The 25927-nt window shown below is 34.9% G+C and overlaps 1 protein-coding gene across 1 annotated transcript in view; it reads left to right on the plus strand.

The window, feature by feature from the left end:
* Nucleotides 1-19260: 19260 nt before the first annotated feature.
* LOC126966977 (uncharacterized) overlaps nucleotides 19261-25927 on the plus strand; it is a 516069-nt gene continuing 509402 nt past the window's right edge. Inside the window, exon 1 of the mRNA XM_050811296.1 lies at nucleotides 19261-20210. Coding sequence (XP_050667253.1) covers nucleotides 19425-20210 — 786 coding nt within the window. The 5' untranslated portion in view covers nucleotides 19261-19424. The remainder of the gene's footprint in view (nucleotides 20211-25927) is intronic.

A 25927-nucleotide genomic window follows, 5' to 3' on the forward strand; every position in this document is an offset into this window, starting at 1 on the left:
ACTATTATTTATTAACTCTAACGACATATACAGTTAATCTAAAATGTACAGGAACAAGTAAATGATCGGAACGCAATTGTTTTCAGATGTCATGTATCTGTCATTATATAATCTAAATCTTCCAAGTACATTTTAATCTATATACCGTTATTCCGTTAGACACACAAGCTTTAAAAACAGATTTCTAATAAAACTTTTTAAAACAAGTGTTCAACACGTGTTTAACTTTATTGTAATAACATTTTAATGTTTAAAAAAGGATTAATCATAAAGCAGTCGTATTTCAGCCTCGAAACACTGTTCAATTTAAGTAATGTAACTTGTATGATAGATTATCACCAACAAGCTAAGTACTACCAAAGAGTAGAGATGGATACATTCTTTGTATCATTGATTTATTTATTTACCACACATAGCAACTATCATTACAGTAGACCTAATGCGACAGTTACAAGCAAACAGGAATAATATATGCAGACAACAAAATAATGATACAATCTCAAACTAATAATACAATAACATTAAATAAAACACAAAAATTACAAAAACCTTTAACTTACAACTATTTTCTATAACAAATTACATATACCCTTGCGAGTTCACTCCTCATACACACAAAAATCCACTTTGCTGTGGAGTTCATTTATATGGTGAAGGGCTCTAGCTAAAGGCGACTTTGCCGACCAATTTGTTCTCGCCATCAGAATATATAGAAGTGGCGGGTGGAGGCACCTCCACACGTACCGGTCCGGCACACGGAGACTCAAGCAGCACAGAACTCCCGGATTGTGCTCCTTCCCGAGCAACAACTTCATCACATTCGCTGCAATACCCAGCACGAACAGTGTTGAGTAGCTAAGTGAGTAAAATGGGTATTCCCCATATACCTTGAAGCAAAGTTGCCAAACGAATTTGTTTTGGACACGTTCTAATATCAACCTGTACTTATACTCATAAGGGCCCCATATCGCCGAGTTGTACTCCAAATGACTCCTTACCAGTGAATTATAAAGTTCGTGTACTTTACTATATATAATACACATATAATATCAAACAGTTCATAGCACATTGTTTATTATTATTATTTTATTCATGAAACAAGAAACTTGTACTTGCAAGCTGGAACTATCTGAGATGATATCTAAAATGTCCATTACTTTAATGGGTGAGTTTGTCTAGTATGATAAAGTGACTACAACGGAGAACATCTCTGTGTTAATTGGTGATAATCATAACGACAATATTTCATTGATTTGAAAATAATTTTAATCATTAAATATTATAAAACAGAGCCCTCCACCGCGTATGCTCGCCTACGCGATAAGCTCAAAAACTACTGCACCGTTTTTCATGCTGTTTCCACAAATGGATACGAGTAGCGTGTTTCTCGAGGATGGTTTTAGTATATAATTTGTTAAACTTTTGTTTACATTTTTGTATAGATTAACGATATTTGTTGGAGGTGTCGGAAAATAATAAGGTACTCTAAGAGCTTTCAACGAAACCACTGTCTAACCACTTTGAGATATAACAAAATCATTTAAGATGGAATTGGGTACGTTTATTAGGTACGAGATAGCATACAGCCTTGGGGAACTCCAGCGTTCACGGAAATGTCGACTACGATCTGAATGCTGAGTTCAGTGATGAAACTAGTGGTCCACTTGCAAAATCTCTCGAGAAGCCTCCCCTATTATTGCAAAAGTCCATATTAAACGTGGAGCGGCGTGCCGTGGTGTGTTACAGCTATATTTGTCCTCGGACATGCATGGTACTGTGCCCTACGCAGAGTGCGGTAGGCAGCCGGGATTCTAAGACTCCCGTGGAACTGGTACCCTCCTGGAGTAAAATCTCCTCTAGGACCGCAGACCGGGGATCAGCTCCGGTCTTCGACACTAACCTTTGCGAAACATTGTAGCACTAGACTGCTACTTCACGCCGAATTTCACGTACGCGTACTTTAATCCGTACGAGTCTGGCATATCCGATATGCACATAAAATTTCATACAAATCGGTTCAGCCGTTTCGGAGGAGTTAATAACAAAAACTGTGGAAAATTAAAGTTCATAATACTCTTGAATAAACAATCCTGGATCTGAGCATGAGCAGATCCAAGTAATAGTACTTTGTGATAGAAGGGTGGAAAGTAGATTATCGCAAACAAACCGTCATTACTCTTGGGTTGCTTTGGGATCGTATTGTTCGTTGAGCTGGCTATAATCGAAATTCAGATGAGCAACTATTACAAGATATTGAGAAGAATATTCTAACTCAATATGTGTTATGTTCACTTGAATAATAATTTAAAACAAATATTATAATAATATATTAAACAAAACCTAAAATTTTGCTAAAAACTTAACAATAAATAATTTACGAAAACAAGTACTCAAACATACACATAATTTAAAAAAAAGTTAACTACAAAGAAAAACTATCCTATTTCTCTAAACATATACAAGTGCCTAAACATATTATATTTTCTGTTTTTTTCTGAATACAACATTTTTATTAGTTGTTAAGAAATACAAAAATACTATTATTTTTACCTTTAAAATAAAGGGAAAGTTCCCTAAATTAGTCATAGATCTCACCATCAGATATGATCTTTTTAAGGTTCTTGAATCGGAAATCAAACCCTTTTAAATTTAGAAATAGTTCTGAGGTAAGAAATATATAAAAAAAAAAACTCAACTTGTTTTCTGAAGTCTGTTAAGAAAACGTTCTAAATGAGTGTCTAAATTAGGAAGTCTGTGTCCCTGTTTAGATACAAAAAATGTAATGAATACGGTGAATCAAAAATACTACGTTTAATATGATTCTATACATGACTGTGTAGTACATATATTAAGCAAAAATATGAAGAAATCGAATTGAAAAATATTTCTTCAAATATGAAACAAATTCTAAAGTTTCTCATCCAAGATGCAATTTTTTTTGTACAATAATTTTAATATTAATTTGTTCTCAGGTTTTTCTTTGTTATTTCATGGAACTTATTGTACAAAAGCAATTCAACGATTTACTATTTCCTAATCAGGAACAAACCCTGATGATAATAAATTATGCACAAAATATATCATGTTTATCATATATTTATATTGTTTATGATCTTGTTTTAAGGTCAATTATATCTTAATGTTATCATTAACAATATACCAATAGTTTTTGAATTGAAAAATATAGTAGAATTATCTGATAACTCAATTTAATTGTTATAAAGCGAGAGGCGAGTGTACTCGTCTTTTGGGATAGTGTTGGACTGCTGTGGGTCGTACAATATTTACTGAACGTGGTTGAACCAAAACTCGTCGACGCGAATGTATTTATACCCATATTGAGTCTAACTTGTTAAATATGCTCGAGTCTGATCTTGAGTACATACAATAAAATATATTTTTTGTTTAGCAGTATGACATAATAAAGTATGAAATATGATTACTTTTTTCCATTAGGTTCGTCTTATCAGCTATACGCTGATAAACTACTCGTATATAGTCTATATATATCTATATATATAAAAATTAATTGCTGTTCGTTAGTCTCGCTAAAACTCGAGAACGGCTGGACCGATTTGGTAAATTTAGGTCTTAAATTATTTGTGGAAGTCCAGAGAAGGTTTAAAAGGTGAATAAATAGGAAAATGCTGCCAAATTAAATAAAAACAACAAATTTTTATTTCCTTTGATGTGTCCATACATAATTTCTATGAGAGAATTTATTGACGCACGGTTTAACAGTTCTGCTGTGAAAAAATTTCATTACGACTGCAGGGTGCATATTTTACGAAGTAATTGTTGATGTTATGATATATTATTGACAAATTCATATAAAAACATTATTTTATTTATTATATACAGAACAACGTCTGTCGGGTCAGCTAGTAATTAATAAATAAGTTAATATTTTGTATATAGTTGAAAAGAACACATGAAAATCTGACCACAGAAAATAGAATCTACTAGGTATATTAAAAAAGACAAGGCAAAATATATGAAAGTAACCATTTATAAGTACATGTTTACGTGCCTGACGGTAAGATTTCGCTTAAAACTGAATGCATTTAAATCCTTCTTATAATATCGGAGTAATATAAGTTATAGTAATATTTAAGTATAGGTTACTTTACGAGTTATAGGTTGTATGCAAGCCCTTGTATTTTCATTTAGGCCGTGTTAACAACGGAAGAGTGAAACAGGTGGTTGTCGACATAAATCACCAATAAGGCCTATATCACAAAACACCATCCATTGGGGTTATTAAGTACCATCCTAATATTTAACACGATATTTATAGATGAATTCAAAACGATGCCTTATATATTCATCAATTTGTTTCTCAAAAAGCCAATTAAAACTAATTTACATTAATTCAGTTTCATTTATCAAATCTGTTTCAAATGCTGACGTAATTTCAAAGTTTGCTAGTGTCTTTACAAGCATTGTGTAAAAGATTAACTGCGATCAAGGTTATCAGAGTATTGACCACATAACAAGTATGTTTGTCAAGTTACTAACATAAGTGAAAATCTTCGGCGCTGTTCTGACTTGCTTACTTTGCCACACAATGAATCCGGTACTTGCTCGATGAATCTATAGACTACTAAAAATTTCGTCACTCTCGCAGGTTTTGATATCTAAATAATTTTTTTGCTGTACTCTAAGTAGTCTATAGGTATTTCATAGCACTTTTGATACAAAGATGGTAAAGTATGAATATTAACTAAGTGGAGGGATGGATTTGTAGCTACGTACGGAAATTCTTCTGTTATGCTGCCAAATGTTTTAATAACAATAACACAAAGTCTGATTTTTTTGCATAAACGTCATAATTTACTTTTTTTTTTCAAACACAACATAGAATTTCGCGCGTGCTAGGCATATACAATATAAGACAAAATAATATAATTATTAATTCCTTCATTGATCAGATTACTATGATTTAGTTCATTATCAATATGTTAGTACATAATAACCATCATACACTAGAATCTTTGTTACTTGTACTTAAAATCATAAAATTAATGCAAGCTTGTACGGCGGTGTATTCCCAAAGGACTTAACCACAATAAATTTCTGGAAAACAACTTAAACAGAAATTAATTAACTCTCAGCTTGCAAGCATTTTACATTCTTTTTGTTGCGCGAAAACAATTTCTTTTGTGTTTTCTTTACACTATAATGAGCTTCGTAGAGGGAACTGTTAGTTGGATTTCATATAATTCTGCTTACTTTAAAGTGAGAAATGAAGATTTTATACTTTTTAGTATTGTGAAAGAGTTTTCTTTATTTTGTTTTAGTTAAAGGGTTTCAATATTATACATTATACATTGGCATTTTAATTTGATACTTTGAATTGATATGTGCTTAAATGAATTCTCTAACTCGTATGTTTTTACTATGAACGGATTTGGAAAATTATTTTTCATTGTTGGAGGATTCAATTTGTGTAAATTTTCTGCAAATACGGTGGTTTTTGAACCTCAATGTAAAATAAATTTTACCAGTTTTACCAATTTTACCAGTGGGAGGCTCCTTTGCACAGGATGCCGGCTAGATTATGGGTACCAGAACGGCGCCTATTTCTGCCGTGAAGCAGTAATGTGTAAGCATTACTGTGTTTCGGTCTGAAGGGCGCCGTAGCTAGTGAAATTACTGGGCAAATGAGACTTAACATCTTGTCTCAAGGTGACGAGCGCAGTTGTAGTGCCGCTCAGAATTTTTGGGGGTTTCAAGAATCCTGAGCAGCACTGCATTGTAATGGGCAGGGCGTATCAATTACCATCAGCTGAACGTCCTGCTCGTCTTGTCCCTTATTTTCATTAAAAAAAAATATTGAAGGTCAAACAAAAATATTGTATAATAATACTACTTAAACATTTGTGAGTTATTGTATTTACAAGTTCCTACTTTCTCCTTACAAATAAATATTTCCAAAGAAAATTCTATAAATTCCAAAACGTAAGAAAGAGAGGTTACAGCTACTGCATAATAATATGATGCTTGAAGATTCCAAGGATGCATAAAATGCAAAATGACGTAATAAAATAGTCTCAAAGAAGTACTACACTCTGGAACGTTATCTATGTTCAGTGAAGACAACAATAGGAAGATTTTATTGACAGATGAATGCTTCAGTAGATACAAGCACACTGAATATTATTGTTATACAATATACTCGTACAATTGATATTGATTATGAAATTAGAAGCTTTACGCAAAGGGAGTCACAGAAAAAAATTGCTTTCGATGGAGAAAATATTTACTACTGAGCAATATTTTAACAAAAAAATTACCGTATTTATGCTTAAAGATCTAAGGAAGCTTCGACAGAGTGCAACGTGGGCACTATCCGACTTGAGTGATGGTTTGGTGGAGTATTAGCTATGAAGGAGTGACTTAGCCACACTTTTGTGAAAAAGATATCAAAAGATCAGCACAAGTATATCAAGATGCCATTCTTGAGAAGGTAGTGAAGCCCCTTAACAACACCATGTTCAATAACCAAGAATGGTCCTTCCAGCAAGACTCGGCGCCGGGTCATACTCGGTCTACGCTGTCTTGGTTTGAAACGAACGTATCTGACTTCATCAGAGCTAAAGATTGGCCGTCGTCTAGTCCCGATCAAAATCCGCTGGATTATGATTATGGTCAGTTTTAGAGAGTACGGTTTGCTCAAACGCCATGATAATTTGTAGTCCCTAAAACAATCCGTACGATTGGCGTGAAGAATTTTCCCATGGAAAGGAGTGCGCTCTTCTATTGATAACTTGCCTAAACGTTTAAAGGACTGTATTGCAGCTAATGGAGACCACATCGAATAAGCTTTTTATATTTAAGATTGTTTTGTATTTATGTATTAAACTAACACACAATTAATAAATGTTATTTGCAATATAAAATTTTATTTTCTTTGTTTCATTATTTATGACAAGACTAGGTATTTTTTAAATATATTTTATTCATGTAACGACAGTCCGACTAGAAAGCAAGAAGTAAGTACCATGAATTGACGACAACCTTTCAATAAAAATGCTTTTTTAACTTAAGCTTTGACAAATATTAAAATGTTCATGTTAATATCATATTATTGCATTGCCACCGAAGTTCTGCAGGTGTACAAATTTTTGTCTCAATCAGATATCGGGAAGTGTTATAAATGTTACTTGCATTATTTGAATGTAAGCAAATACTGACACAGTTATATACCAACCAACCCCAAACAAATGTTAAGTAAAACTTTGCAATAATAATAAAATGGTGAAAACATACCGTGATGTACCCTGCCCGTAACTAAAAGGATCATAAAAATATAAATATTCTCAAATAGTTACGTACCTATTGTAGTATTTGGGATAGTTAAAATATGATATATTTTATTTTTTCTGGTATTATTAATGTATACAGTAGATACGGTAAACAACTATTTAAATAATATGATATCACTTTTTATGTTAAAATATTCAAGCTTGCAATAATTAATAAAATAATACGTGTGTCGCGCTAACCTTGAGATTGTCCACTGTCTGTGCTATCGTCAACTGGTTATATCCAGTTTCGCCGCGTACGCAACAAGCGGCCAGTGGGAGTCACACATGCCCCGGATAATTGTAGTAGTGCAAACATTTCGCGTGGTTTTATGCAGTTTAGTCTCTGTACCGTTTAGTGGTATGTTCATCTCACAGCGTTTCCTTAATGATGGCGGGTTATGAAAAATTTTCTTAACACACTTTTAAATCTTGCTATAAATAAAACAAAGTCTTTCGTGTTTGTTCGACCACTCATAACTCATGGTTTTTGCTTTGTTGTATTTGTCTCCGTGCCGAATAGAATTGAAAAATTGATGAAAAACATTTTCCCATACAAAATGTTTATGGGAGAAACGAGAAATCGTAGAGTTAGTCGCACAGTTCAACAGCGTCTTCGAAGTGCAAGAAGAGGTACTTAAGTGTCGATTTGAATCGACCAGGATTTCTATATGATTTGATTTTTACAGGTGACTACGGCTCGCATTCTTTCATTTGTATTGGTCTAATGGGCTTAGTATGCGAGCATTGTGGGACATTGAAGATTACTGGAAAAATGCCTGGATTGTGATGTCTTAATAGCAAAGTGGAATTGCCATTATTGGTTGTGCCAACAGAGCCAATGCGTTCCCTGCTTCGTAGCGAAACACCAGAATTACAACATTCTCTAGCAAACACTCAAAACACAAGTGCGGTTTTCTGTATTGTATTTATTTGGAAATTGTGTTATTTCTTCCGTGAAGCAACAAATGAGACATTACATCTTATGTCTCAAGGTGACGAGCTCAATTCTAGTTCTGCTCAGAATTTTTGGGTTTTTCAATATTGGAGGGCGACACTGCATTGTAATGGGTAGAGCGTATTAATTACCATCAGCCGAACGTCCTTCACGTCTCGTCCTTTAATCTATAAAAAACGGGATCGGTATCATTATTTATATGATATGGGTGTCCTTAAAAAAAGACCAGCAAAGCCGCTGTAATTCGCCTAATGTTATGATAGGGCATTAGCGACTGACCCCTTGCCATTTACACACACGTGAGACACTTATGTGTCTGATGAGCCTATGCTCCAAGACATAAAAAGTTAAAATATTGTGTCCTCTGAGTACCACTGTAACTAGCAACTGCAATAAGAGTAAGAATTTAATGACCAAACTTTCCTCCAAGTACTATCTAGATGAGTTTATATTTAACCACAAAAACTTAACTCACCATAAGTTCGTAGCGAAGTTCTTGGTAAGTAACAAGCTTAGTGGTACCTGCACTATATAAATTAAGAGATTAGTAACAAGGATAAGGTTAACCCTAAATACGGATTTTCTTCCGCATAAAATAGCAATCAGAGGTGCAATAGATAGAACCAGATTGGTCTAACTTTATTTCCCCCGGTTCGATCCTCGCCCACCATACATAAATTTTCGGTTTATGAATTCACATATACGTTTACTCAACGCTTTTCTTGGTCAGCGATGCTCTCCTGTCATACCACAGCTCGACAGCTGCTTTTAAATCGACGTTATATCACAATGAAAAATCGTGGCAAAGTGAGTAAATGAGAGTGTCTTATGACTTGAAATATCAAAGTTAACAACTGTAAATAGCCGTCCTGAAATAAGCGCTGGATTGTCTCAAACACAGAACGGAAAAAACTAGTACAAGTGGCATTATGTCATTTTACTATGGAAACCGATGTCGCCAAACTCACACATTTATCTATTACATATGTAATACCTACACTTAATTCCTGCTTTATGATAGGCCTAAATTCACAATCACGAAAAGATATAATTACAAATTTATTTACATCAATTTCGAACGTAATACCATTACGCTAATCTCATATTCTTAAAGTGATAATGACAACCTCGGAACTTTTTCTTATATTGCGAAAAATAACATAAAAACTTGAAGTAAAAGGAACTCTGTAACCATAGATTTAACTTCTGTCAAAGTACCTAGTGTTGTAAGAAAATTAGTAAACATATCGATAAGTAAGTAAAAACTAGAAATGATGTAATCAGGATTGATAAAGTATATTATACTAATTCATGATTTTCGATCAATTTTTTACAATTCCATGATGAATTCTAATCTGTTACTAACTCCATGATTTGATGAGGTTTTTCTTCTAATCCACCTCGACTCAACCTTATCGGTGAAACTTCAATATAATATGCCAAATATTAAAATTTAATTAAAAAACGTCCACATGCCATTTCCACTTGTTTTTTCTGTTCCGTGGTCTCAAAAAATAACAGATCTAACTAACATCTAATTACAGTACATAAAGTTTTTAATAACTGTTAAAATTCTATAAAATTATTTTCTTAACAGATGACTCGAAATCTTGCAGGAATTCAGGTCAGGTCACTTATAGGTTATAGGTAAAAAAAAGTTTTACAACATTATTAAAATGTGTGTTAGTAATAAAGAATATCAAGAATCACCGAATACATTTGAACAATCAATCGAAATGCCACATTTCAACTGTAACAAACATTTTATGTGAAATACATATTTGAAACTTTACTGATTCAGATGCATTATTGCCACTAAATACCATCATCATTGTAAGATTTCCAAACTTTAGTAAATAGGATAGAAAATTAAAGCTCATTTGCAAATAATAATGTCAATTATCCCTTGTTCGTCTATTGTTGTGAGTCATAAGTTGGCTCGGAGCCACCTGGCATGTTTTCATAGTTCTATGGAAATAAGCCTTAACTTATATTATTAAAATGAATTCAACACGACTTAGTAAAATGAGAGTTGTTCATGGTATTTTGTTTTAATTCGTACGTATATTTTTTTTAAATAACACCAAACAATTGTTTATTTTTTTAGGTAGTTAGCTTTGGTTAGCTAAAATCCAGTTAGTAAGTCTTAGTTTTTCTACAACTACGATTAACAAAAAATATAAAAAAAAAAATAATAAAAGCGGTAAAATTGTCTACTGCAATATAGATGACTTGATGAAAGTTAAGGGATTTTTATTTTTATTAGATGACCTTAAGTTACTTACATTTTGTTTGTAAATGACTAACAAGGGCTGTTTTTCCACCAGTAGGAAAAGTTCTAATCGTTCCGACCCGCGCGATGAAGGAAGGCGATGTTAAAATTTTGATATATTCTGAATTACACATTAGAATGATATTTTCTGAACAACAATTTTAATCTTAATTAAGAATATATTAATAATTATTTGTTATTTGCTAATATACATGTTATGAAGAATTAATCTTAAATTATAAGAACAAATTATAAACAATCAAATAAATAAGTTTAAATAAATGTAACTATAAAATTGTAACAATTGTTAAAGATCTATCATATGATTTTGCTTCACATTTTCTGTCGCTTTCAAACAATTTTACACAGTTGAGGCAACATTTACTTTCCATTACCCAAAAATATTCGCGTTCAACTTATATTTTTTCATTCTGTTACACAAAAATCAAAGGTTCACAAATAAATGTGTTTTTCTTTAGGTCAAGTTACCGTGAATAACTCGAGTATATATCAATAAGATAAACAAAGCAACGAATAAACAAATAATTATTTCACTCGTCATTCGTGAATAATGTAAATACTTTCAAATTGAGAATATCTAGAGAGAGAGAGAAAATATATATAACTTGCTCTTGTTTCATTAGAAATTTAGCAGTTTAACTGTCCACACGATTTTCTTACTTAAGAAGTGAGGAATTCAAATTGAGTAATTGTAAAAACTACTATGTAATTAGTATTCATATATTTTTAGTTTATATTGTTGATTAATCGATCATAATTCTACAAAAATTTGTGCATTATAATATTCTAATGCTAATAAAGCTGAATATAGAAGGTACTATTATAAACTGTGAAAAGTTGTTAAAGTTGTGAAAGCGAAAAAAACTCTTATATAACATTTTATTCGAGAAGATGGCAATGAATTGTTAACCTAAAAGGAACATGAAACAGTACAATAAAGACTCCAAGAAATAAGATCAAATATAAGAGGGGGCAAACGGGCAAGAGGCTCACGGGGTGGGAGTGGGGAGCACGCGGGGTTTCGCAATGCTGTACGTCAACGTGATGAGGGTGGTATTTAGTATTTTGATGTAATGTCTGGTGATGGAATCCGGTTGCTGGTATCTACCCGGACAGTTTCTCTGAGCACTCCCTGTGATAAATGCGCTACAAGATGCCGAGAGAACACACATCTCCACCTAACAAACTATCAAGTCATCTCCGATCGACTTGATCGTCGATGATTTGAGCCACTATTCGTTGTGTGCGGTCAAATGGAAGAAGCTGGTACTGGGGAACACCCGCCCAGATGTAAGAACGCAATGTGAATTTGCGCCTAATAAAGTTGCAGGCGGTGGCTTATAGTGAAGTACTGTCTCGCCTTACTGAGTACACCAAGCTTTTTAGAGGCCAGTTTTGAGTCAAGAATTTTCATGTAATGTATTTCATTGAGCAACAGTGGGAGGCTCGTTTGCACAGGATGCCCGCTAGATTATGGGTACCACAACGGCGCCTATTTATTTTGTGAAGCTGTAATGTGTAATCATTATTGTGTTTCGGTCTGAAGGGCGCCGTAGCTAGTGAATTTCACTTTTATATACTCAATTAGGCAAATGGGACCTCTTATGTCTCAAGGTGACGAGCGTAATTGTAGTGCCGGTCAAAATTTTTGGGAATTTTTAAGACTCCTGACCGGCATTGAATTTTAATGGGCAGGGTGTAAAAATTACCATCAACTGGACGTCCTGCTCGGTTCGTCTCTTATTTTCATTAAAATAAACAAACTATTGTTATACTCCAATGTTAGGACCGTGAAGTGAGTATTGCACGTTGTGATAGTCATTTTTAAAAAATGCATTTACATAAATAATATTTTTAAATATACTTTGCCATCTTGCGGAACGGAATATTATACTAAAAGGTACTGGACGACGAAAAATTGTTCCCAAAAAACAATGTTCCCCGAGGGGAGAGAATCCTCTACTTGTTGTTCGACCAATCGACCATCTATTCGTAGTTCTACAGAATAATTCAGATTTGTAAATATACTATATTAATATAGCGGCATAAGTGAATCTGAAAACTTACTAAAAATGTCCGTGAAATTATTTTGCCACATATTTCCGACCGCTGTGTATTATTAGCTATGTGACAATAGCAATTTACAACAAATAGTTTTAGCGAAAATTAATTTTGAACGTTGAATATTAAGCGTGTACAATATGAAAATTAATAACTAAATCAATGTAACCATATCGTGTTTTTAATGTAATTTAGATTATAGTGGTGAGGTCCTACAGTGTGTACTTTGTACGATCTTGAACCTTAAATATAATTCGTTGAAATTGTATAAATATGTGTTCAAATAGAATTCATTATTTTTCACTTTTTGTGTGTGTATACTACTATAAGATAGATTGGTTTTCTGTTGCATTTCCATCACACAGCATCCTCCCCAGAATAACTTCTGCTATGTAGCTAATAATGACACTGCGATGTAGGCATTAAGGCGTATTAAGGACTTCGTGAGATGTGAGAGTGATGATGATTTTTTATGATATTAAATGTGGCTTTTAACTGGACGAGCTATTTGATGGAGTTCAAATGGCGTTAATAGATGTAGATCCTTCTAAAGCAACCATCTACAATTGGAATAACGAATTTAAGCGTGGTCGTCTATTGTTGAGGGATGAAGATAGAAAAGGTCGTCCTTCGATATTAATATAAATAATAGAGAGAGACAGATTTTTTTTACCAGACGTAGAATTATTTATTCTTTATAATAAGATCCATAAAACAAAGCGTTGCATTTGAAGAATATAACATACTAATATTAATATTTTTTATTATTCAAATGCAAAGTTTTGTTTTATCGCTTTGGCTGAAAGCGGCCATTGTTGTTGTGTTCTCCCGTAGCTCAGAAATACTGGGCTTGAGCCGTTGTTAGCACACTGCTGCTTGGTGACATCCACTACAAAAGAGCTTTAAATGTGGTTATGGTTACAAGCCCAGTATACGTCCGTAGTATTACTATTGCATAATTATATATAACTGTAGTAACACAAATAACTCAAGCTATATATATATATATATATATATATATATACATAAGTATATATTATAAAGTACCGCCAGATAATTCAAACTTAACTATTACAGTTAAGCCGTAATAATAACAAGTTTTTGTTCATTTTATAAGTCCAACATTGAAGTATCGAAAATATCAACGAAACAATAAGTGACACTTTAGTCACATTTTAACTTTCTGATTGTTAATAGGTGAATTTTCTGGAATTTTCAATGAAATTGAAACACGTTCACTCAAACAACTACAATTCTTTGGTAAATATGAAGCACATATTGTTAAAATATGTGGAGGATTATTATTTTCTTCTAAATGTATTCAATTGAATAAAATTTCCCTGTCGTTGTAAAGGTGCTATCTATAAAAATATAATGTTTTATTATTAAGGCTCGGCTTTAAATAACATTATGCTAAGCGATCTGACAGCCTGGGAGTAATTTATGACTACTGAATAGATATATAAATGATATAATACAAATATTCAAATAATTTAATTTTTACAGGAGCGCAAAATAATAATACTACGAGAGTTTCCTGCGCCGTTTCTTCTCTGTCAGCGCCATTATGCTATTTTGTGTTGAGTGGAATAAACAGCCAATAATAGTGAAACGATGAGATCGTAAAAAATCATAACAATTAACGTGTTTCAAACTGGAAGCATGTGATTTATGTCCGTCACTCTCATTACGACTATAACATTGTATCTTAAACAATTGGAAATCTTATTTGACTTGCTTCAATATTGTCAATAAATAATTGTTGATACAAATATTATGTTTGTTATCATGTAGTTAACAGTTTACCGGAATTTCCTGAATTTAGATTTATATGTTTATCCTATGAATATAAAAGTACAACTATTTGAACAAGCGTGTACGTCAGACGTGTTCCTTGGGGACACTAGAACAAATTGCTAGTGAAATACTTGGAAATAAATTAACACTCAACTTTCTAGCAATCTATTTCCTATTTCTTGCGCGAAAACAATTTCCTTTGCTTTGTTTACGTCGTTAATAAGCTTTGGAGAGGGAATTGGTTAAAAGGAATATATTTATTAGCCTGATTAGTTACGCGACAAGATTTGCTCGAATCGATATCGATTGAAATTGAGTGAATTTACACAGTATCATATTTAAATTTAAATCTGGCTTGCAAATATATGATTATGTGAATTAAAACAGTAATAATCAATAATTTTCAGTTTTAAAAAGCTATATGAGATTTTTTTCTTAAATTTCAATCGTCTCACGAATCTCATTTCCCGAGTCTAAAAAAAATTACTCGTAATCACACCACGAGTCGGGAATCAAAATATCATCTAAGATCAGAATTCTGTAACATATTCTATGACAACAATATTAAAAGAATATTTCAACTCTAGTTAGTAGCTAATAGTTTAACCTTCTTATTAATTATCTTGATCCATTAAATTGTTGTTTAGAAACGTAAAGGCTAATTCAACATAAACTTTAAATTTCCAGAGCTACCTTAAATTGTCTTAATAGAGATGTTAATGTTGTCAATATTACATGGAATATTCTTTAACAGATTTTTATAGGTACAATAAATTACAATTTATGTGCAACGTCTAAATAGATTCAGTAGAATGATCTGAAGCAACTGTGCATCCATTGTTTATCATACAGAGAGCACGATCTACGTGATAAAAAGGAATACATTTGCAGTTTCGTAACACTGGAACACTGTTTTAACATGCTTTATGATTCTCCTTTGTTTATCACTTTATTTAATATATCTTACACTAGGGTATGCTTTGCTAACTTTGTAAAACAAATTCACAGTTTATTTAAAACTTTGATCGTGTTGAATTTAATACATAATTTCGACGTTGATATTAACAAATATCTTAAAAGGTCTAAATATGTGGTAAACAAAACAAAAAGGGTTTGGACTGATATTTGAGCTAGACGAGGGTCGGTCTTCAATTCTTATAAAGTCTGCAACGTTGATCTTGCACTCTAAACTCTGCCTTGTAACCAGGTGCAGAATCTTCTTGGAAAGTCCAAAGTACATTTTATAAAAGCCTATTTCTAAGAAGTTACACAAAACGATCAAAGACAGACTCTTGATACGCTTTGACTGAAGTCTTCACACCTTTTTCACAAAATACAGCTCTGTAATTACCAGATAATTAAAATTTGATTGATCCACACTTTATAAAAATGCATTGATAAAATTGCTATGAATTACTTATAATAACTATAAAGATTGTTAAATAGTAAATATATTTTTATCAACAAAACTGGGCTTATGTTGAAATATAGTTTTATTTCATGAATAACTATCATTTTACCTCAATTACACTTATGTGTATTTTTCCATCTAATTCAAAATCCAGAAGTAAATTAAATTAGATTGTAAATTTTCAAAAAAGGTGATATTCACATGTTATTACTAAAATCTTCAATTCAGTGAAACTCTAACAACGCTCTGGTTATTAGAAAGTACATTAAAGGAAATTCTGGCAAACAACATCAAAATCCTACTTAATTCTGTCAGTCTGCAGTGTTTGATAACAATGAGCCCGCGGATCACGAATGGTTCGTCTCTACGGTAAAACCTTATTTACATTATGAATTTAATTTACAAGAAACCTTCATTTAACTGTTAATTTGAAATTTCAATTTGCATTTCATACATTAGTGCGTTACTAAATAAAATAATAACTATTTATTTTACTAAAAAGTTTACCTTTGGTAACTTATAAATTCTAAGCAATTTGTTTGGTAAAGGTAATATTATTAGATATTTAATTAAATACGCTGTGAGTCAAATAAAATCATGAAATGGGTTTTTATTTGCTGGCTGTGTAGGCGTTTATTGTGTTTGGAACGCATTCTTCGTCTGTTATTGGACATTTTTGTGTTAGTTGTGCCGGTTTCAATGTAGTTCGTTGATTGCAATACAGAATAGGTTGGTGGTTGTTTGGTTCTATTTGGTACTGTCTGTCCACCCGTATGTCACAGCCACTTTTTTCCAAAACTATAAGAACAATACTGTTGAAACTTGTTTAGTAGATGTATTCTGTAAACTACATTAAGATTTTCACCCAAAAAGAGAAAAATAACAATAAATTTTGGGGATCCTTAAACTTCTGAAACTCAAAATTGTTTTTCATAAAACCCATACGTCTGGCGTATCTATGGATAGGTCTTCAAAAATGATTTTGAAGATTTTAATTATTTTTTTTTCTAAAGTGTGTCCCTCCCTGTAACTTCTAAAATAAGAGAATGAAACGACAAAAAATACCATGCAAATATAAATTTCCATGAAAACTTCCACCGAAAAGTGGTTTCAACGAAATCTAGTTAGTAGGTTTTTTAAAACTTTTATAATATGTTACTCTCTACGGAACCCTTCATGGGCGAGTCCAAATCGCACTTTTTAAACGTTTCGTACCGCAACCAAGAGGAAACAATAACTAAGACTCTGCTGTATGTACCTGTCTGTCTGTCAATGGTCTGTATCTCGATAGATATCGAGCGATACTGCTTTTATTGAGTGAGTATCGACAAAGTATTATATATATTTTTTTTAATTTTGCAAACAGTTACAAACGACTACGCCCGCGTGGTAATCTAACAATTTTTATTATTTTATCAGTTTTACGTTTTTGAGAGGAATCCCTACTCATGTACTAAATTATAAGCAAAGTCAAATAATTATGTTGTTACCGGGGTCATCATAGGTGCGGAATATTTCCTCAAAGTAAATCCAATACACATTAAGTTTGACTTTTTTGTCCTTAAAGATTTATTTCTTAAGTTTCGTTTTGCTGTCAGTGCTTATGTGCTTTTGTATATCCTTCAAGTTTCTGGTATTCGCTACCCTCTTAGTACCACTAGCAATAATAGCTTTTTGAGATTTCCCCTGTATGCTTGCTTCGTTTGGAGTAATAAGTTGTTGATTAAGCTCCTTTCCAATGAAATCCTAAGTTCTTTGACCCACCCGGTTCTCCCTAGAATTTGTTTTAAGTCCGATTGGAGCGTCAATGAGGGCCATTTTGATGCGATTAGGGTCACGTTGATAGTTGTAGGGTTCACATTGAGTATTGAAAAATCGCGAAACTCATTTACCTAACGTATCATCATTCATTTGATGAGTACAAACGATCACCTAATATCAAAAAAGCCCCTGCACTATTTGTGGCTCACACAAAAAAAAAAATTGATATGATATTCTATTTTTTTGTCATAAAATTATTTTTAATTATTATTGCTTCCATGTGTTAACATTTCAATCTCTTGAATATAAAACGCAACTAGCTGGTACTGGATAGTTTACCCTATTTGTTCGTTCGAGCACGCAGGTAACGCGCTAAAGATATCCCCGTGTCGCTTCTATTATCTAATGTAACTTCCCGAAATAAACACACTTTAACTTCGTTATTATACTTTGTCTCACTTGGATTTTCACAAGTAAACATATTCTGTGTTCAAGAATGATCCATTAAATAACATGCGTTGATACAATGTGCAGAGACATGAGGAAACGGCAAGTTCAGCAAGTCTCAAAGCTATGACGTTAGGACGAACAAACAATTCAAAAGTTAATATTTCTTATATTGAAATTGCGTTGTGAAAAATTCATTAAGTGGAGTTCGGGCGGCTTTCGTTTTAAACGCCTATAAACTGTTTTTATTTACTGCATAATGAGTATCGGGAGGTACAGTGAGATTTTTATTAGAAGCATCAAGGACCTAAAGCCGCGGTCATTACACGGCGTGATGGTTTATTGAGTGCTTAATGCTGGATATTGGAAACATTCACAATTCATTTTGTAGTGGCTCAAATAACAAAAATGGTGGCTTAAAAAATTTAAAACAATATATAACAGATTATATACTTATAAATAAGATAGGCAAACATTCTGTCATTTTCTTAGAATAGTTATCATTTAGCTCTTTATACATATCCTATACAAGAAAATTGCCTTAAATTTGAATTAATATAAAAGCATGATGGAAATTATTTACCACGTTTTTTTTTTATTATTTGTGGACCTGCAAGAAGTTAATAGCTATATGTATATTATATAATTTGAACGAACTTTGGATATTTAATATGATTTACTACTTTTTCGGCTTGTATATAATTTTAGTGAAAATATTAAGAATTTAATTTAAAAATACACGCTTTATTTCGCACAAAGCATGTATTTTTAAACAATATTTTTTTAACGACCGCTTTTAATAACCTATCTATCCTTTTACGCTGACTTACATTTCAATAACCTATCGACATATAGCATTGGACTATAACTAATAATATAACTATATTGGACATAACTATGGATAGATGATAGCAATATATCCGCAACTAGAGATACGTTACCGAAAACGGCCGTTAATTTGTAATCTAAGGATAAAGCGATCCGCAATTCACGGTTGTGAACGTTACTCTGTTTATTATCTGTCAATGATACCTAATTTAATCTCTAGAGGTATAAGATAAGAGATTTAATATTTTTTACTAATACTGTTGTGTTAGAGATTAAACTCTTTTCAAATCACTTATTTGCCCTGTACTTTCTCCGGGGCGTAAAAAGAATAGGGGAGTCCCAGGCCCGTGGGTGTCATAAGAGGCGACTAAGGGCTTTTTAGAAGTGGGAGAGTCACGCTGCCGTCTTATGACGTCAGCACAATCGGGCCAGACTCGTCCGGGTTAATTACCACACTCGCACAGAATACCGGCGTGAAGTAGCGGCCTAGTGCCGCTATGTTTCGCATAGGTTAGTGTCGAGGACCGGAGGCCATCCCTTCCCCCCCCCCCCACACAAATTATGAGAGCGGTCCGTAAAAAGATATTACCCCAGGAGGGTACCAGCTCTACCAGAGCCGGAGAATCCCTCCCCGAGCACTCTCGCTCGGGCCGCCCTTCGTATTCTGGGGTGGGCACAGAACCGCGCATGACCGAGGACAAACGAGGCAGTAACACCACGGCACCCCGCTCCACGCTCAACGTGGACTTTTGCAATATCAGGGGAATTCACTCCAATTTAATCGCCGTCCACCACCACCTTGAGACGGCGCAGCCGGCCTTGTGTGTCCTTACGGAGACGCAGATATCTCGACCTAGCGATACGTCATATTTAACGTACCCCGGGTACAAAATTGAGCACAACTTTTTGCCTCATGCCGGGGTATGTGTGTACGTTAGGGAGGATATCTGCTGTCGCCGTCTCGGCAATTTTGAGGGTAGGGACCTGTCTACTCTCTGGCTCCGCGTAGATTTAGACGACCGCGTCCGTATCTATGCGTGTGTCTACAGGTCCCATAGTGGTAACGCAGAAACCGATCATCTCATGGGCTGCGTTCAAGCTGCAATTGACGTCGTGCTTGCACAGATCCCCTCCGCTGAAATCGTGGTCTTGGGTGATTTCAACGGGCACAATGCCGAATGGCTTGGATCACGTACCACAGACTACGCAGGGCGATCTGTGCATAATTTTGCATTGGCGTATGGTCTGTCCCAATTGGTTGAGTCGCCAACGCGGCTCCCGGATGTGGATAGCCACATGCCGTCCTTATTAGATCTTCTGCTGACTACACATCCCGATGGTTACCAGGTCTTTGTCGACGCCCCTCTTGGAACGTCCGACCATTGCCTGGTCAGGAGTGTAGTGCCTATCCGACGCCAACGTCGCAGACCACCAGCGACCCGCCGCGTTTGGCACTACAAGTCAGCAGATTGGGATAGGATGCGTTCCTTTTTTGCATCCTACCCTTGGGGCAAGGTTTGTTTCTCTTCGGGTGATCCTAGTGCCTGCGCCATTGCAGTAGGCGATGTGATACTGCAGGGCATGGATATTTTTATACCAAGCTCTGTAGTACCAATCGGTGGCAGATCACAGCCCTGGTTCGATGCGTCAGTTAAAGCAGCATCTGACTGCAAAAAACAGGCGTATCGAACTTGGGTTGCGGCGCTGGGCACAAAGGATCCGAACTGCAAAGTTCTTAAGAGGAAATATAACCGTGCCTCCAGATTTTTTAAGCGGCAAATCGCCCGTGCGAAGTCTAAGCACGTCGTCAAAATCGGCGAGCAGCTTTCCAGTTACCCGACCGGAACACGCAAGTTCTGGTCGTTGTCGAAAGCTGCTCTTGGTAACTTCAACCAGCCGTCCATGCCGCCGTTGCACATGAGGAATGACACCCTGGCCCATACGGCAAAAGAGAAAGCCGAGCTCCTGTGCGCTCTTTTCGCCTCCAACTCGACTCTTGACGACAACGGAAAAACACCGCCGACCATCCCGCGGTGTCAGAGCTCTATGCCTGAAGTACAGTTCAGACAGAAAACTGTTAGGCGAGCTCTGTTTTCGTTGCACGTCAGGAAGTCGAGCGGGCCGGATGGCATTTCTCCAATCGTGCTTAGAACGTGTGCCCCTGAGTTGACGCCGGTGCTAACGCGTTTATTCCGGCACTCTTATTCCAAAGGCGTAGTCCCTGACTCATGGAAGTCAGCCCTTGTCCATCCGATCCAAAAAAAAGGAGACCGTTCGGATCCGGCGAACTACAGGCCTATTGCTATCACCTCCCTGGTCTCCAAAATCATGGAGAGCATAATTAGCCACCAGCTTTTAGTATACCTAGAGGGTCACCAGTTCATTAACGACCGACAGTACGGGTTTCGCCATGGACGGTCGGCAGGTGATCTTCTGGTATACCTAACACATAGATGGGCGGCGGCTATTGAAAGCAAGGGGGAAGGCCTGGCAGTTAGCCTGGATATAGCGAAGGCCTTTGATCGTGTATGGCACAAGGCGCTCCTCTCAAAACTTCCATCATTTGGGCTTCCCGAGAGCTTGTGTAAGTGGACCTCCAGCTTCCTCACTGGGCGTAGCATACAGGTCGTTGTCGACGGATATTGCTCGAACCCGAAGCCCGTGAATGCTGGAGTGCCCCAAGGCTGTGTGCTATCTCCTACGTTGTTTCTTCTGCATATCAATGATATGTTGGACACCTCCAACATGCATTGCTATGCAGATGACAGCACTGGTGATGCCGTATACACGGGCCATGCAGGTCTCTCTCGGGAAATCGTCGACCAGTGCCGGGAGAAACTTGTGTCTTCTATCGAGTCCTCTCTCGAGAAGGTCGCGGAATGGGGTAAATTGAACCTTGTCCAATTTAACCCCCAGAAGACTCAAGTTTGCGCGTTTACCACTAAAAAAACCCCATTTGTCGTATCACCGCTCTTCGAGAACACTTCTCTTAAAGCCGCGCCTAGTATCGGAATACTGGGTCTCGAAATCTCGAGCGATTGCCAATTCCGTGGCCATCTGGAGGGCAAAGCCAAATTGCCTTCGAAGAAGCTGGGCGTCATCAATAGAGCACGGCAATACTTCAAGCCGGCCCACATTCTAGCGCTCTACAAGGTGCAGGTCCGGCCACACATGGAGTATTGCTGTCATCTCTGGTCTGGTGCACCCCAGTATCTGCTCGATCCATTTGACCGCGTGCAACGTAGAGCAGCTCGAATTGTCGGGGACTCAGTGCTCTGTGAACGGCTGGATCACTTGGCGTTGCGTAGAGACGTCGCTTCATTGTGTGTCTTCTACCGCATTTATCACGGGGAGTGTTCCGAAGAGCTGTTTAACCTGATTCCTGCCGCCGAATTTCACCATCGCACGACACGCCACAAGTTAGGATATCATCCCCACCATCTGGATGTGTGGCGGTCCTCCACAGTGCGGTTTTCAAGAAGCTTTCTCCCTCGTACTACAAAGCTGTGGAATGAGCTTCCTTGTGCGGTGTTTCGGGGACGATACGACATGGGTACCTTCAAAAAAAGCGCGTACACCTTCCTTAAAGGCCGGCAACGCTCTTGTGATTCCTCTGGTGTTGCAAGAGAATGTGGGCGGCGGTGATCACTTAACACCAGGTGACCCGTACGCTCGTTTGTCCTCCTATTCCATAAAAAAAAAAAAAAAAAACATATACTTTCTATGTATAAGATGATGACATTATTATGTACCAAAATAAACCTTACAAGTTAGTTTTTGTAAATATATTTTTGTATCAGGTACTTGACCACAAAAAATTATTGTTTTTTTTTCATTCAGGTCATTCTAAAAGTAAGTTTTTAAGTTTATTTATAGGGTATCATTGCTTCAATAAAATATCGTTAATTTTCAGCAAGAGCAATAATAAAAAGAAAATGTTTTGTAATAATTGAAGCAGAATATAATGGACGACAGAACTAGAACTAACTAACATATTTTATTTAAGTTGTAAAATAAATTATTTTTTTACTAGATTCATATTTACATTTGTATACTATGTATTCACACGTCGATCTGAGTCGTTTGAAAATTAAATAAAATTTGTATCAATAACTCTTGAACTTCTCTTAGGTTTGTATGCAATTAATCTAATTCTAAGTAATTGAGACAAGATTGTACCGATGAGGGAACACAGAGGAATCTTCTGACAAACGGAAGGCTGTGATTTAGTGCGGAAACTGATTAATTTGTGAAACACGCCTCTGAGACAAAAGCACTCAAATAAATTCCCAAGTTACTTTAATATTTTGTCTTGCCTTTCACTGTCTTATAGTTTTACAATGATAATAATTATTATTTAATAATACCATACAAAACCAACATTCGCTTAATAAATAAGCATTACTCTTCACATTTTTATTGATATGCTTAAGATGTAAATGCATGCTTATAATATATTTAAATGTTAATCATACACCTTTTATACATATTTACTTACTAGCGACCTTGCCATGAAACAAAAACAAATAAAACGATCTCTACGAAATTCACAACATCACTCGCTGGGCTAATCTTTCTTAAATAAAACGTTTCTTGTCTATACCAAAGAATATAATATAACAGTATTATATTATATATAATAGTATTATATTATATATAATAGTATTATATAATATTATAGTATTATATTATATATAATAGTATTATATTATATTATAGTATTATATTATATATAATAGTATTATATTCTTTGGTATAGGCTATTTTTTTGGTATAGACTATTTGGTAGAATAGTATATATTTATACTATGTGTGGTAACGCTTTCCCCGCGTCCTTCGACATGCCTACATTATTTGTCTGAAGGTCACCGCGCCCTCATATCAAGCCCTCTTATTATTGCGCACGCGCATTATGCCCACCACTTTTTTACTACTTTACGAAACAATTGAACCACCAGTGAGTGACAGTGATTGGGACAACACTTTAAATTAACACTGTTTCGTCATCATCGAGCCAGAACAGCAGGCGGCCATCTTAATCTCAACATGCACGTCAGTAAAAGTAATGTATATTTTCCTAATTCCTCAATCACTGATCACATCTATCTTTATGGTTCTACAAAAGAAATACCAGCCTCCTTCTCTATACAATCCACTTAAATTCAAGTATATAATAACCGCCTTTTCGATTGCCTTTTCGCAAATACACCTAAATAAATGGTCGCTTATACACCAATGTATATAACCTGTTCTATCGGTTAGATAATCGAGCTGTTTTGAAACTGAAATGATATAGATGGGTGTAAAATATAATGAAGTGTGAAGCTATCAGTAATAAAATTATGATTTTTGATAACTTCAGACACTAATCAAGGAAAAAAAATTGTAATGTGTTTCATTTTATATATATGTTGTTTTGTTATAAATGTTGGCTTCGTGTGTATTATTTTATTTGCCTTTTCTTTCAACAAAAAGTTACTACAATCTTATAATGGTAATGTAATCTCAGAGATCATATTATTACCATTATAAGATTTTGGAAAAGATTACATATTGTACAACAAAACGCATGCTTTAACCGATATATTTAAAGTAAATATAATAATATAAAACCAAAAGACGAAATCTCGAAAAAAGTTAAACGTTGAAGATATAAATAACACAAAGAGCTCTTGTATATTTCAGTTCTTTGAAGTGGATTTCAATAAGCCCAAGCACTCTCTAGAACACTTATAAGACTGGAAGAATGTTGAATGTATTTTAGGATTAAAAATATAACGTTATTTTTACCGGCGAGTGTCCGTGTTTCAAATGTTAATGTGAGTAGGTACCTTAAAGTGTCCTAGTCCAACATATCTCGTTCTATCAGAATCTTTCGTTAACTGACCCCGTGTTTGAAAATTATAAAACCGAACTCTGTATTGATTTTGATTGAGGTCACGTAGTCGATAGCATGGCGTTATTAGATTGATTTTTTTAATGTGAATTATCTCATTTTTATTCTCATACAAAACATTGTTGGATGAAAATCGAAAAAATATTGCCAAATTGAAAAAACAGAAAGATGCTGATCAGGTAACATATTAAACAAAATACAGTTAAAATACATTGCTTCCAATATTTTACAATAATAATTTAATAACACCGCGTAAATAGTAAATGGTCACACAAATAGGGACGAACTTGTAGCTTCATAAATATGGTGTCTTAATAATATGTTCATAAAATAAAACCATAAGGTTTTAGTGTCTTCTGAGATCTGATTCTATATATATCACATAGCTTATGTGCTAAAGCAGAGCTGTTCGGATAGTCGGAGACCCAGTGCTCTGTGAAAGGCTGGATCACTTGACGTTGCGCAGTGACGTCACTTCATTGTGCGTATTCTTCCGTATTTGTAACCTTCGTACGACACGCCACAAATTACCATACCATTACCACCATCTGGATGTCTGACGTTCTTTCACAGTGCGGTTTTCAAGGAATATTTTTCAACGTGTGTGGATTGAATTTCCTTGTTTCCTTGACGACACGACACGGATACGTTCAATAAAGCTCGTACAAATTTCTAAAGGACCGGCAACGCTCCTGTGATTCATCTTATATTGCTAGATAATATAGACAGCGATGATCACTTAACATCAGTTGACCCATACGGTCATTTGACCTGTCTTCCATAAAAAAATGTACTTAAATTTTCGAGTAAGTAACTAGATACATATAATACATAATATTTAGTTTATTTTTAGGCTAATTTCTATAATTATTATTTTAAACTATTATTTTTTATTTTAGCATCAGGTTACCTTTTGGGTTTATTTTGTCTACCATTGCAATTATTTAAAAAAAAAACTTTATAGTTTATTATAAGTTATCCCACCTGCGGCGTAAAATACATAATCTAAATAAACACAGTTTGTAAGTTTCATAATCAAGAACTTGTTGTATCATAACTCCCAAGTGCGCTAATGAACGTGTATTTAGTTTCATCTGCCAACAGTGGCAGTGAAAAGGAGTCACAAAATCAACATTTCATTTGGAGAGACGTAATCATCGCACAGACA

The sequence above is a fragment of the Leptidea sinapis genome, chromosome 11 (assembly GCF_905404315.1).
Source record: "Leptidea sinapis chromosome 11, ilLepSina1.1, whole genome shotgun sequence".
NCBI lineage: Eukaryota > Metazoa > Arthropoda > Insecta > Lepidoptera > Pieridae > Leptidea > Leptidea sinapis.